Source organism: Schistocerca gregaria, chromosome 7 (genome assembly GCF_023897955.1).
Source record: "Schistocerca gregaria isolate iqSchGreg1 chromosome 7, iqSchGreg1.2, whole genome shotgun sequence".
Taxonomy (NCBI): Eukaryota; Metazoa; Arthropoda; class Insecta; order Orthoptera; family Acrididae; genus Schistocerca; species Schistocerca gregaria.
The window spans coordinates 273773896-273789824 of NC_064926.1; the positions used below are offsets into that span (position 1 = coordinate 273773896).

A 15929-nucleotide genomic window follows, 5' to 3' on the forward strand; every position below is an offset into this window, starting at 1 on the left:
ATATGGGGTGCCACTGGTTACACATCTCAGTCACCTCTTGTTTGCATTGATGGTACTTTGAACATTGGACATTACATTTCAGATGTGTTACGGCCCGTGGTTCTACCCTTCACTCGATCCCTGCAAAGCCCTACATTTTAGCAGGATAATGCATGACCACATGTTGCAGGTCCTGTACGGGCCTTTCTGGATACAGAAAATTTTCGACTGCTGCCTTGGCCAGCACATTCTCCAGATCTCTCACCAATTGAAAACTCTGGTCAATGGTGACCAAGCAACTGGCTCGTCACAATAAGCCAGTCACTACTCTTGATGAACTGTGGTATCATGTTGAAGCTGCATGGGCAGCTGTACCTGTACACGCCATCCAAGCTCTGTTTGACTCAATGCCCAGGCGTATCAAGGCCGTTATTACGGCCAGAGGTGGTTGTTCTGGGTACTGATTTCTCAGGATTATGTACCCAAATTGCATGAAAATGTAATCACATGTCAGTTCTAGTACAATACATTTGTCCAATGAATACCCGTTTATCATCTGCATTTCTTCTTGGTGTACAATTTTAATGGCCAGTACTGTATTTCGTTTATTTGTTTTTAATAACGCAATATTAAACAATAGGAGCTTTCACTTTTGTTATATGGTAATAAAAATGCCCATTTACTCATAGAATGAAGGCTTTCACGGCAGGTGTTGTTATCACTTAACGTTTCCGGGCTGAGATGCCGTGGTCCATACATAAGAAGAAGGTGAAACATTAGGGGAGAGCCTTATGTATGGACTACGGCATCTCAGCCCAGAAATGTTAAGTGATGATGCTCATTTACGTTTAGATTTATTGTCAATAAAGAAGTACATTATTGCTCGTTGTGCCATTGTTGTAGTCAGTCTGTTCTGAACCTCTGTTAGAGTAAATGTACATACTTCATTGAGAGTGTAGAATGTGTTATGTGCATTGTTCTGTGTGTAATTTGTACTTAATTTTGAGAGATTAACTAGGATACAATAACATGGATGAACAGTGCTCTGTTGGACAGATAGCAAGTGAAGTGTGTCCCAAAATAATTTACGGTTCAGTTTCAAAAAACTTGAAAAATGTCAATGACTTTGATGAAGTTAGGCAAATTTTGTTTAAATTTAGAGTAAGTTCTTCTGTAACATCAGTGTGTGAGTATCATGAGAAGGAATATATTCTGAAGTACAACCTCATTTTTGGAAGAAAGTGCTTGATCCACTTAAAAGTTCATAAAAAGCCTGTTACTAAATGTTTGATGGAAATAAAACTTGAACTTTCCTCCTTCTTATGTGGGAGTGAAACAGCTTCCCAAGTGAAACGTAATGTGATTCCTGGAAATTTCCTGTTCCCAAATTGTTACTCAGAAATATTTGTTGTGAATCCTGAACCAGAATCATGTAACCTTGTTAATGACATTTATATTCCCAATGAGGAAGCTGTTAGCATATTGGGTTTGGCTTCTTATAAGTTAGACGTATCTCCTGCTTTGAAAATAATAAAATTAAGTAGCAGAAAAAGAAAATTAGCCATTGAAAAGAAAGTACAACAAATTTCAGACAAAATTAGAAAAGACTTGGAATCATGTTTTAGTAATACAGATACTAACATTATTTCTAAAGAAGAAGAAAACCTACCACCAGCATCATCTGCACAATATTTTAGCTTAATAGAGAAATTAAAAATTAAATGTTCAGTGACATCTAAAGAGGAAAAAGTTAAAATTTTAAGTTTTCTCCCTGACTCATGGTCAAGAGAAGAAATAGTTCATGAATTCAACATTTCTCATCGTTTGGTTAAACTAACCTGAAAATTAGTGAAAGAGCAAGGCATTCTTCCAGTTTTGGGAAAGAAGAAAGGAGTAGGTATAAGTGAACAAAAAATTACAAAGATCCAGCAGTTTTTTGAAGATGATGAAAACAGTAGAATGTGCCCAGGTTGCAAAGATAGCAAAAGAGTTGTTATAAGTGGAGCTAAAGTACCAAAGCAAAAATGACTAGTGCTGTCAAATTTAACTTAAATTTGTGTAGCTTTCAAAAATTCTCACCCTGAATGCAAAACTGGAAGGTCAAAATTTTGTGACCTCCACCCTAAGAGATGTATTTTGGCTAGATCCTCAGGGACACACTCCGTTATGTGTTTGTTTATATCATCAAAATGTCAAAACTGATGATTGCGAGTGCAAAACTCAGTGATCTTAACTAGAAAGAGTTACTAGATTTAATGGTCTGTGACACTGTGTAATAAATACCCTGGTATGGAAACCATTATTGAATTGTTTCACAAATATAATGGGAAAATGCCAAACACTATTACCTTCAAACAGTGGGTCACAATTGACAGGGCAGAAATGATAACAGTAGTTAAATCTCACGAAGAGTACTTGGAATATTTAACTGATAACTTACAAAAACTCAAAAGTCACCACTATGTTTCTAAAATCAAAAGTAAGTTTTTGAAAGACAAAAGAAGCACAACTTCATGAAACTGGATGCATAGTGCTAGCTGATTTTGCAGAAAATTTTACATTTGTGATTGAGGATGCAATACAAGGGTACCACTGGGTCAATTACCAGGCAACAGTGCATCCATTTATTCTCTACTTTAAAAATGAGAAAGATGAAGTTTGCAGTTCTTCAATTTGTATTCTAAGTGACTACTTGATGCACAACACTCTGGCTGTACATGTGTTTCAAAAGTATGTAATTACATAAAAGAAAATTTTTCCAAGGTTGAGAAGCTGATATACTTTTCAGATGGAAGTGTTATTCAGTATAAGAACAAAAAGAATTTTTCCAATCTGTGCAATCACAAAGTATACTTTGGGCTGGAATCTGAATGTCACTGTTTTGCATCTTGCCATGGTAAAAATGCATGAGATGGAGTAGGAGGTACAACAAAACGTGAAGTAAAGCCAGCCTACAAAGACCAACCACATACCAAATTCTCACAGTACAGAACATGTATGTCTTTAGCAAGGCTAATATTAAAGGCATTACCTATTTCTTGATCAAGAAAGAAGAAGTGGTTCTGTATATGAAAACATCACTTCATACCAGATTTGAAAACTAGGAAATACGGAAGCACCTGATCCCGCCTGTCCGCTTTGACCCATGATGTCACAGATATGGCGGAAACGACCATAAACCATGATTCCAATATGGTGCATATAAAGTCGTTACGTAATTATGAGGACGAAAATACATCGAAAAACAAACACACACACATTCCACAAAAAGCCTAATGACACAACGGGACAAGTACGGGAAATAGGGTTTTTTTTGGGTGGGGACACCCCCATACAAAACCACACAAAACAACGAAAAAAACCGACATCACAAAACTCCCCAAAAACCACTAAACACAATATCATCTGGAATCGGACACTTCCTTTGACCTACATAGTTCAAAAGCAGCTTCCGATCCCATAAATTGGGATTGAACACTTCCCTTGACCTATATAGCTCAATAGCAGCTCCCGATCTCATAAATTGGGATCAAACACTTCCCTTGACCTGTTATCCTTACGACATCTCCACATACAGCCGTCCCTGGTCCAAGATGCTGGAACTTTAAGCAAGCCTCATTTCTTCATGACATACTGAACACTTCACTTGATCCAAAAATCTGAATAGTTGAAGAAATTTTATTGGAGACAATGCACTGTCCCCCATCATAGCTGACAACTGAAAACTGTTGACTCTGTCAGTCATATCCACACCTACCAAGAACATAAAAAAAGCAATTTACCAAAATTCACACACGAAGCCACACTTGCAAACTAAACCAAAAACATCACCTAACACACCACCAACCACATCAAAATGACACCTACAAACACGCCACTCTCACAAACTAAGTTCCGCGCCGTCATGGCGTTACACACCACAACAGCCTTACGTCATGGGTCAAAGCCGACGGGTGGGATCAGACGCTTTGGTCAACCCAAAATCGGTATAGCAATAAAAGGAACAAGGCATTTCCACAAATTCCTTGGCATTGTAGAAAACTTAGTTCAATGCTATGTAACATCAGAAACCGAAATTTATGAGGATCATCGTGTCTGTGCAATTAGGCCTACATCTCTGACTTTAACGTATGATGGACAGTATGTATGTATGATGGACGGTGGCGGCTTGCAGAGGTTGAAAGAATAAGTTTGGAAAACAATGATGTTTTTGTACATTTTTACCACCCTGTTGGCCCAAGAACATCATTCAAGAAATCTACTTGTGACAAAGTTTGGATACCAATAAAAATGTTTTAAGGGAACTTTCAGCACTTGAACTTAGAACAGCAACTGCAATCACAGAAGCTGTCTGAAGAAATAAGTTTTCTTAACATTCACCACCAGGTTTAGGAACTGTCGTATCTCAAAGGATGTTAATTGAATATATTTATTTTAAGTATGTCAAAATAATATAAATGTTAATTTCAGTGATGTTTCCATTTCTTTATATATAATTCAGCACCAATAATAATTTATTATATCCCGCCAATATCACACATGAATAGGCAACCGCCGTAATATCAGTTGTAGAGTAATGTGAATTATTTCCTCATTTTCAAAAATCCATATCTTTGTTCACAGTCAGATATCAGTGCTGAAATTTTTACAGTACGTTGTTATCATGTAGGTGTACAAATTGTGCAAAAATCATATTTTTATATTCAGTTGCTGTTAATGGGGGAAAAAAAAGAGAGGGAGAGAAAGAAAACTGTTCTTAACTTTTCAATTATAGGGTAATCACATATAAAAAAAATTAAAATACTTAAAAATGGTCAAGCAACCAACTTAATTTTTATTGGACCACTTCATTTGGATTGGCCCAGGGTGGGGTGGGTTGGTAGCAGAAATTAAAGAGTCTGAATTAGGAAGAATGGCAGGAGTGGTTCTCAGGTTGGTTTGTGGGTGTGGGCATATTTTTTTCCCCTTTTTTTTTGGGGGGGGGGGGGGGACGACGACGACGACGACAGCATTCAGATTGTGTTTTTCTTTTAGGTGTTCCATAGTCACACTAAGAGGGAACTTGGGGCTTTGATTGAAGAATATACTGAGGAGCATAATACAGTCATGTGTGAAGCATTTTCATCTTATACGGAGTTGAAGAAAAGAGGATTTGAGCATTTGGTAGTAAATCATAGTACTGGATTTAAGCACTATAACACAGAGCCTTGTACTAACACAATAGAGAGATTTTAGGAGGCTATCAAATCTGTGAAAGGGAGGGGGAAGAGAGTCTCTTCCAATTTGCAATCTCATGTAGACAATCTACACCTACATCATACACCGCAAGCCACCATATAGTCTGTGGCGGAGGGTACTTTCAGTACCACTATCTGATCCCTCCAACCCTGTTCCACTCACAAATGGTGCATGGGAAGAATGATTGTCAGTAAGCCTCTGTACTGCCTCTAATTTTTCGAATTTTCTCCTCGTGATCAATATGTGAGAAGTATGTGGGGAGAGGGGGGGGGGTGTAATAAGTGGTCTGACTCCGCCTGAAAAGTGCTGTCCCGACATTTCGACAGTAAATCTCTCTATGATGCACAACGTCCCTCTTGTAACATCTGCCAGTGGAGTTTGTTTAACATTTCCATAAAGTTCTATCACTACCAAAACGATCCCATGACAAAATGCGCTGTTCTTCGTTGGATCTTCTCTATCAGTCCTACCAGATAGGGATCCCAGATAGACGAACAATACTCAAGAATCAGGCGAACAAGTGCCTTATAAGCCACTTCTTTTGTGGATGAGTTACATTTTCTTAACATTCTTCTGATGAATCTGAGTCTGTCTCCGCTTTTTTCGTGCTATCTGTTTTGTATGGTCATTCCACCTAAGGTTGGTCTGGATAGTTACACCCAGATATTTTACAGCAGATGCTGCACTCCAGCTGTTTGTCATCAATAGTGTAACTGTACAGCAGTAGATTTATTTTCCTATGTATGCGCAATATGTTACATTTACTTACGTTCAGGGTCAACTGCTAGAGTCTGCACCATTCATCAATTCCGGGAAGGTCGTTCTGCAAATTCTTACTATCTCCTGATGTTGCTACTTTGGTATAAACGACTGCATCAACTGTGAACAGCCTTAAAGAGCATTCGATACTTTCTACTAGATCATTTACATATATTGTAAACAGCAATGGTCCTATCATACTTCCCTGTGGTACTCTGGATATTACTTTTACATTTGTCGATTTAGTTCCGTTACAAGCGATGTGTTGAGTGCTATCTGCAAGAAAGTCTTGAATCCAATCACAGGGCTCCTCCAATACTCCGCAAGCTTGTATTTTTTTTCATTAAATGGCAATGCGGGATGGTGTCAGATTTTTTCTTCTTTTTTTCAGGGTGAAGGATGTGGAGGGGGAGGGTTTGGGAGTCTGAGTTTTTTTGGAGGATTATGTTCTATTGTTGGTTACGCGCACACACCTCTGTGTGTGTGTGTGTGTGTGTGTGTGTGTGTGAGACGAGAGGGAAGGGCAACCCACTAAAAGCTAGGTGTATTTGCTAGTGGGTTTGGCTGGTCAGTAATTTGTATAGTGTTTTATTTGGCTGTTAGTGCACTACTGATTGTTTGTTTGTTTTGGAGTACAGTTTTTTGTTTCTATTTTAACCAGTCAAGTGAATCTGAGGTTTTTCGATTTGAGTGTGTGGTTTTCATATCGGTGTCTACATTTGAGCTACGTATTTCGGTTGTGTTAAATTTCCAATATGGGTATTGTTTATAAGCTTTTAGGAATCATTGGCTTTGTTTGAGCTTCACAGATTCTGTCAAATTTACGATGCTTGTATGTATGACACATGTTGAGGTTTTAGGTATTGATGGCTTTGTTTGAGTTATATAGGTCACAGGAAATTTGGAGTTGCGTGTATTGATCGTTCAGTACTGAGGGCTTCTTGTGAGCTATTTAGTTGTAGTGAAATGTACAATTCCTGTGGTTTTCGTATTTGTAGTGTTATGACATATTTTGTGAATTTTTGGTGTTCGATTTAATGGATATCAGTTTTGGGATGGTGATTTTTTTCATACTTTCATTTTTCTAGCTTGTCCCTGGCGTAAACCCCCCCCCCCCCCCCCCTACTTCTTGCGGTTGTCCTGTTAGTTCATTGTGTTCTTGGAGCACACTGTCATAACATTTTTATTTTTGGTCATACATCTATGTAGCAATGTTATGATCACCATATTGGATATGCTGGAAGAAGGGGGTGTCCACCATGTTGATGACCTCATGAGTCAAAGCAGATGTGTGGAACTGGACACTTGCGTAAAGATCACAAAAATTTTGTTACTTACTATTACAAGGAATGTCAATACAATTTATTTGTTTATCATCCTGTGTGATTAGTTATTGTATGGATGTTATAAAAAGTATGCAAAATGTCAAATGTGGTCAAGTGAGGATTCTGATATCAGCCATCAGTTTTGTGCCATGGCATAATGACATCAGAGGCGTCAACTAACCACAAAAAAGGCACAAACACAAGGTATACAAATAGTTTAAATACACAAACCATTTCTTATGTTATGTTCATATAGTTTACGTCGCAATTCCACTGACCAGTGGCTCATAATCAAAAAGAGTTGAATGACTTAATAATTACATGTATGTCCAAAACAACAGAACCCATTTCGATCCCATAGCCATTATGAATCAAGAAACAAAGGATTTAGCTAATGAAAATTAGCTGCCAGTGAGCACTGATTTAAATCAATGGAGGAAGTTAAAAATTCGCACCAGTTTGGGATTCAAACCTGGTTCTCCTACTTACTAAGCAGACCAGGCACATGCAAAAGAACATACACCACATATATATAATTAAGATGAGGATGACCAATGATCACTTCACTGCAGATGCACACTACGAATGAACTCTTATGGGAATCGTGGTCTAGGGGTAGTGTCTTTGATTCATAATCAAAATGTCTTCGGTCCCGGGTTCGATCCCCGCCACTGCCTAAATTTTGATAAATAATCAGCATTGGCGGCCGAAGACTTCCGGCATAAGAAGTCAGCCTCAATCTGCCAACGGCCTTGTCAAAGAGGGCGGAGGAGCGGATAGAGGTTCAGGGCACTCTCTTGTCCTAGGGGTGGGAAATTGCCCCTAAAGGCGGAAGAATCAGCAACGATCAACGACATGAGGATGCAGAAGGCAATGGAAACCACTGCATTAAAGACACGTAACATGTATCCACAGGACATGTGGCCAGTAGCTGAAGAAGTGTCATGATGATCTCTCCATTGGCAAAAGATTCCGGAATAGTCCCCCATTCGGATCTCCGGGAGGGGACTGCCAAGGGGGAGGTTACCATGAGAAAAAGATTGAATAATCAACGAAAGGATAATGTTCTACGAGTCGGGGCATGGAATGTCAGAAGCTTGAACGTGGTAGGGAAACTAGAAAATCTGAAAAGGGAAATGCAAAGGCTCAATCTAGATATAGTAGGGGTCAGTGAAGTGAAGTGGAAGGAAGACAAGGATTTCTGGTCAGATGAGTATCGGGTAATATCAACAGCAGCAGAAAATGGTATAATAGGTGTAGGATTCATTATGAATATGAAGGTAGGGCAGAGGGTGTGTTACTATGAACAGTTCAGTGACCGGGTTGTTCTAATCAGAATCGACAGCAGACCAACACCGACAACGATAGTTCAGGTGTACATGCCGACGTCGCAAGCTCAATATGAACAGATAGAGAAAGTGTATGAGGATATTGAAAGGGTAATGCAGTATGTAAAGGGGGATGAAAATCTAATAGTCTTGGGCGACTGGAATGCAGTTGTAGGGGAAGGAGTAGAAGAAAAGGTTACAGGAGAATATGGGCTTGGGACAAGGAATGAAAGAGGAGAAAGACTAATTGAGTTCTGTAACAAGTTTCAGCTAGTAATAGCGAATACCTTGTTCAAGAATCACGGGAGGAGGAGGTATACTTGGAAAAGGCAGGGAGATATGGGAAGATTTCAATTAGATTACATCATGGTCAGACAGAGATTCCGAAATCAGATACTGGATTGTAAGGCGTACTCAGGAGCAGATATAGACTCAGATCACAATATGGTAGTGATGAAGAGTAGGCTGAAGTTCAAGACATTAGTCAGGAAGAATCAATACGCTAAGAAGTGGGATACGGAAGTTCTAAGGAATGACGAGATATGTTTGAAGTTCTCTAACGCTATAGATACAGCAATAAGGAATAGCGCAGTAGGCAACACAGTTGAAGAGGAGTGGACGTCTCTAAAAAGGGCCATCACAGAAGTTGGGAAGGAAAACATAGGTACAAAGAAGGTAGCTGCGAAGAAACCATGGGTAACAGAAGAAATACTTCAGTTGATTGATGAAAGGAGGAAGTACAAACATGTTCCGGGAAAATGAGGAACACAGAAATACAAGTCGCTGAGGAATGAAATAAATAGGAAGTGGAGGGAAGTTAAGACGAAATGGCTGCAGGAAAAATGTGAAGACATCGAAAAAGATATGATTGTCGGAAGGACAGACTCAGCGTACAGGAAAGTCAAAACAACCTTTGGTGACATTAAAAGCAATGGTGGTAACATTAAGAGTGCAACGGGAATTCCACTGTTAAATGCAGAGGAGAGAGCAGATAGGTGGAAAGAATACATTGAAAGCCTATATGAGGGTGAAGATTTGTCTGATGTGGTAGAAGAAGAAACAGAAGTCGATTTAGAAGAGATAGGGGATCCAGTATTAGAATCGGAATTTAAAAGAGCTTTGGAGGACTTACGGTCAAATAAGGCAGAAGGGATAGATAACATTCCATCAGAATTTCTAAAATCATTAGGGGAAGTGGCAACACGGAAAAGCATCATCCACACAATTCCGAAGATGGCAAGAGCTGACAAGTGCGAGAATTATCGCACAATCAGCTTAACAACTCATGCATCGAAGCTGCTTACAAGAATAATATACAGAAGAATGGAAAAGAAAATTGAGAATGCGCTAGGTGACGATCAGTTTGGCTTTAGGAAAAGAAAAGGCACAAGAGAGGCAATTCTGATGTTACGGCTAATAATGGAAGCAAGGCTCAAGAAAAATCAAGACACGTTCATAGGATTTGTCAACCTGGAAAAAGCATTCGACAATATAAAATGGTGCAAGCTGTTCAAGACTCTGAAAAAAGTAGGGGTAAGCTATAGGGAGAGGTGGGTCATATACAACATGTACAACAACCAAGAGGGAATAATAAGAGTGGACGATCAAGAACGAAGTGCTCGTATTAAGAAGGGAGTAAGACAAGGCTGTAGCCTTTCGCCCCTACTCTTCAATCTGTACATCGAGGAAGCAATGATGGAAATAAAAGAAAGGGTCAGGAGTGGAATTAAAATACAAGGTGAAAGGATATTAATGATACGATTCGCTGATGACATTGCTATCCTGAGTGAAAGTGAAGAAGAATTAAATGATCTGCTGAATGGAATGAACAGTCTAATGAGTACACAGTATGGTTTGAAAGTAAATCGGAGAAAGACGAAGGTAATGAGAAGTAGTAGAAATGAGAACAGCGAGAAACTTAACATCAGGATTGATGGTCACGAAGTCAATGAAGTTGAGGAATTCTGCTACCTAGGCAGTAAAATAACCAATGCCGGACAGAGCAAGGACGACATCAAAAGGAGACTCGCTATGGCAAAAAAGGCATTTCTGGCCAAGAAAAGTCTACTAATATCAAATACCGGGCTTAATTTGAGGAAGAAATTTCTGAGGATGTACATCTGGAGTACAGCATGGTATGGTAGTGAAACATGGACTGTGGGAATACCGGAACAGAAGATAATCGAAGCATTTGAGATGTAGTGCTATAGACGAATGTTGAAAATTAGGTGGACTGATAAGGTAAGGAATGAGGAGGAGGTTTTATGCAGAATCGGAGAGGAAAGGAATATGTGGAAAACACTGATAAGGAGAAGGGATAAGATGATAGGACATCTGCTAAGACATGAGGGAATGACTTCCATGGTACTAGAGGGAGCTGTAGAGGGCAAAAACTGTAGAGGAAGACAGAGATTGGAATACGTCAAGCAAATAATTGAGGACATAGGTTGAAAGTGCTACTCTGAGATGAAGAGGTTAGCACAGGAAAGGAATTTGTGGCGGGCCGCATCAAACCAGCAGTAGACTGATGACCAAAAAAAAAAAGATGTGGGGGTGACAAGGCATGCTAGCTTAGTCTTTGCAGTTGCGATGTGTCAGGATGGTGTGGTGGTCAGCTCATCTGCCTAGTAAGCTGGAGTCCCGAGTTTAGATCTTAGTCCAGCAAAAAAATTCTCAAGTTTCCCAATTGATTTAACACAATGTCCACTGGCACCATATGTCAGTAATTTCTTCGTGTCTTGACTTAATAATTCCCAAATCCTTTTACAGAATATCTAATAGTGCTACAACTCTTAATTAATAACAGGTGTTTGCAGCTTTCCTGAAAGTACTGCATTCATTTCTGTCTTTGATCAATTGTGAGAGCCTCTGCATAATTGTATTTAATTACTTAGAAGGCTATATTCTTTTTTTCTCCTACTGAGATGTAAACACTAGCTTGTACTGCATTGTTATTAGGGTAATGCCCAAAGTTTTTCTCTACATTTAGATTATCTTTTTGGAGTTGTAAGCGTAACCAAAGTTTTCAACAAGCCAGTATAGTAAATTCCACTGCAACTTTATTATGACTACTTTAATTTTTTGTAACTTTAAGATAAACAGGGTATTCTGTAAATTCGTTCCCGTAAGGTTATGTAATAACTAGATCCTAGTTATGGAATGTACATGTGCCAACAACAGGTTAATTGCTCTAACACGGGATCTGCTAGATATGGAAGCCTATGTTCAGAGTAACCCTACACAGCATGCTGTTGAGATTACATTGCGGTCAGGGAACTTTTTCAACACCATAGGATTTTTGTGTTTGATACATAGAACATAAGCTCAACCTTAATTTTTATATTGATTTTTGTGATCTTTCTGTTAATGTGGAAACTAATACTCTTAGTTTCTTTTAATTGTATAATTAGTTTATTGTTGGATGAACATAATTTAAACTAATGAAAATTATTGAAAAATATAACTTGCAACAAGTTTTCAATAATGAGATCTTATCGAGTATTTGGCTCTTGTTAGCAATGCGAGTGTTCAGTATCTCCGAATTACCTATGTCACTTAATTCGTATACCATAATATCCAAGGATCTTGAAACGAGCGACACGCCCTATGAAAGCAATGATGCAACAAAAATGTATATAATAAACAGTGGTTATCGAACTACACATCGTATGAAAAAAGAACACTTACTTTAATCTCCTCTCCGTTGACGTCCACTGTCCTTTCTCTAAAATCAACCCCTATTGTCGCCTCCGACTTACACAGAAATTTCCCTTCGCAGAATCTATACGTTAAGCATGTTTTACCGACGTTTGTGTCTCCAACTACGATAATTTTAAATGTTCTTTTCTGCGCGCCATGCCCAGTTCTAGATTTCACTATTTCTTTCGAAGTAATGTCTCTAATAGCTGTATCTGGCTCAGCCATAACGCAAAACTAGCACAATTCACTTGTATCCCAGTACGTTTCGATACGTCTTCGGTTTATCACATTCCGTGTTGCGTATTTGTTATGCCACACAAACACTTCGTCAACAACGCAAACAACATATCAGCTGATTCCACAACAAAGTGACAAAAATAAAGTGGCAATCAAAGATGTAGGTACACAGATACTACAACATACACATAAAGGCTTTGCAAATATTTTCGCGGGCACCTTGCTAGAGATTACTGTGTTTACAAGATAATTCATTCGTTTCTTTGGGTGTGCTGGGGCATATCCTTTCCACATTCCTGCAAAAGTATTCATGTATAGTTCTTTGCGAAATACTTACTGAAAAAGTCGGCACAACATCCCTAAGTAAATGAAAAATATAATGTCATATTACTCCCGTATTTAGGGCTCCTGGCACGCCTAGACATAAAAAAGAAGGGTCTGAGCCGCCTCCCCCCTTCCCCCCAGACATGAAATATAGATATTTGTTTAAGTTTTGTCTAATATATAGGCATGTTTTTTGCCTGTGTAATTCTTATTTATGAGTCGCAAACCTAAAATCGTGCTTTCATAAAAACTACGAATAGAAAAACTTAAAAAAAAGAGTCAAACAATAAATATAAATGGAAGCTCTATAACTGCTCTTTTACTAAAATTAATTAGAAAGGATTCGAACAACTTACGTTACATTTAGAAAGGTACCACGAGGCAGAACATGGGGAATTTAAATAACAAGGGGTTTTTTTTTTCATTGCCCTGTCACTTGCAAACAAGTTCATGATTTCTTCTAACGACGTATATACCTCCTTGATTTCTTCATTGCCCAGAATCCAGATTCACTCTCAAGTCTGATTCAGTAGCAAAGAGGCCAAGATAACTAAGACTATCCTGTTTTCGTTATGCCCTTAAATAATTATTTATGCATCTCACAGAAGAAAATAAACTTACTGTTCAGCAAAACTCGAAGTAAGAGTACTCGAATGTATTTGAAGAGCTACATTCTCTAACTGCTACCTTTTAGCATGCTACAGAACACACCTCTGTATGTTTGACAGCTAATACTCCCCACTGAGGGAGAGATTTAAATTTTAGAAATGGGTGCATATCATCAGATAACTAATCAGTGCAGCTAATGTACATCAATTAATATTTTCCTGTGGCTGGGAGACTTAAATTTTAGGTATTTTTTTGATGCTCATCGTTTTTCTACACTTTTCCATAAGTATTACTGCCCCATAAAACCTGCCGCCCTGGGCAGCCTTATTGTCATAGTACAATAATACGTTTGTTAGATTGTGGTTATAGAACATTTCGAAAACTGTTGTATTAAGAAATTAAACGGTCCAAGCAGGTTAAGTGCACCTAAACCCTTGATTACAAATGAGGTTAGAATCCTATGCAACAACAAAGAGAAGACTATATCTGGCACCAAGGAACATGGATGATGATAGGACTAAATAACACTGCAAACGGTACTGCAAAATTCTAATCAAATCCATCATAACATCAGAATGTATGTACTTCAAAGAAAGAATAAGACACTTCAGCAACAAGATAAAAAACTATGTGGAACATAGTAAAAAATGAGACAGGAAAACTAACCAAGAAATATGAGGAAATTTCTTTAAAGGTAGATAATGAACTGATCAAAGATAGGCCTACTGTTGCAGAAACTTTTAATATAATTTTGGTGTGTCAATAGCAGATAACTTTGGTTTGAACACTTGCTTGGTAGATTATCTACAGTACCTAAGAAAATCCTTAAAAAACGAGTTTGACGCAAGTCTAAAATATCTAACAGCTCCAAAAAATTTCACTGTTATCAACACTCTTAGAAATCAATATTAAAATCATTGTAGTAAATTAGTAGAAAAAAAATGAAATGTTCATAGCTGTTGTCTCTGTTAAAGTTATTATCGCTAAGTCTAATTTCGACTACTTCCCGGATCACAGAGTCCCAGTAATTCGATGTGTGAGCTATTACTCTCGTTTCTTCAAATAAAATCTTATGCTTGTTAAGCAGGCTATGCTCAGCCACCGCTGATTTTTTTAAATACCTGTATTTCAGGTGACGCTGGTGCCCGATGCAACAGTCGGAAACAGTTCTTACAGACTGGTCCACGTAATTCTTGCCGCATTTGCAAGGAATACTATAAATTCCCGACACCCTTAAGCCGAGACTCTTTTTGTCTGGTCTCAACATTTCCTTACTTTTCCTAGGTGGTCGGGAAACTGGTTTTATTCCTAGCCCCTTTAGGACTCTACCTATCTTGCTTGTTGTATCACCGCAAAATGGAAGCCGCGCTATGCGTTGGTCCTCTTCTTGCTTATGGATAGCATAGTGTCTTACGTTCTTGGACAATACTTACTTAATTTCACTGGCAGTAGCAATCCAACTTTCTTGTGCTGACAAGGGGAACGCCGCACTAATCCTCAATGCTACAGATTACCATAAAAAAGTAGGATTGTTACTGGAGGATAGCACATATCAGATTCTCAGGTGGGATCCCACATTGGCGCTCAGCAGTAAGACAAGGGAGCTACTAAAAAACTCTGACCTCTCCGAATAGCTGGTGAAGAACGGCCAAGAGCACTTAGGCCACCATGATTGTATGGTTTGCCAAAGGTTCATAAGGAGAACGTCCCGATGAGACCTATTATTAGCGCTATTGGCTCTCCTATGTACAGGCTTGCAAAACACTTAACTAAATTTTTGGCGCCTATAGTTGGTCATTGCCCACATCATATTAGGAATTCAAAAATGTTTGTTGATATGATAAAACAGTTGAAGATAGGCCCAAATGATATCATGGTCAGCCATGATGTGGTTTCTCTGTTCACCAAAGTATCTGTGGATGACACATTACAACTGTTGGCTGCTCATTTTTCCTAAGAAATTTTGAAGTTGTTGCAGCATAGCTTGACGACCACTTATTTTTATACAGTGGAAATTATTATGAAATGACGGATAGAACAGCCATAGGTTCACCATTATCACCAGCAATAGTGATTTTTTTCATTTAGGATTTTGAAGAACGAGCGTTGAGCAGTGCTCACCTCCGCCCATCATGCTTCTACAGATACATCGATGACACTTTTTTAATCTGGCCACATGGCAGTGACACACTGCAGCAGTTCGTTTAACATTTGAATGGTGTACATCCTAACATAAAATTTAGAATGGAGGTAGAGAAGGAAGGGAAGTTACCTTTTTTTAGATGTGTTGGTGGAGCGAAAACCGGATGGACGATTGGGCCAGTCTGTGTCCAGGAAGCCAACGCATACATACTTATAACTGCATAGCCACAGCTTCCATTATCCGTCTCAGAAGAGAGCTATGCTGAATACTTTAATACACAGAGCCAGG

The 15929-nt window shown here is 38.7% G+C and overlaps 1 protein-coding gene across 2 annotated transcripts in view; it reads right to left on the reverse strand.

Annotated features, from left to right (window-relative positions):
- The window catches only part of LOC126281452 (putative Ras-related protein Rab-33), a 122573-nt gene extending 109134 nt beyond the window's left edge, over positions 1-13439 (reverse strand). The window contains exon 1 of one of the 2 annotated variants that reach the window (XM_049980433.1): positions 13246-13439. In XM_049980433.1, the coding sequence (XP_049836390.1) occupies positions 13246-13341 (96 nt within the window). In that variant the 5' untranslated portion in view covers positions 13342-13439. Of the gene's footprint in view, positions 1-12316; positions 12760-13245 lie in introns of those variants that run through there. The other variant, XM_049980432.1, reaches the window with a different exon arrangement.
- Positions 13440-15929: the final 2490 nt, after the last annotated feature.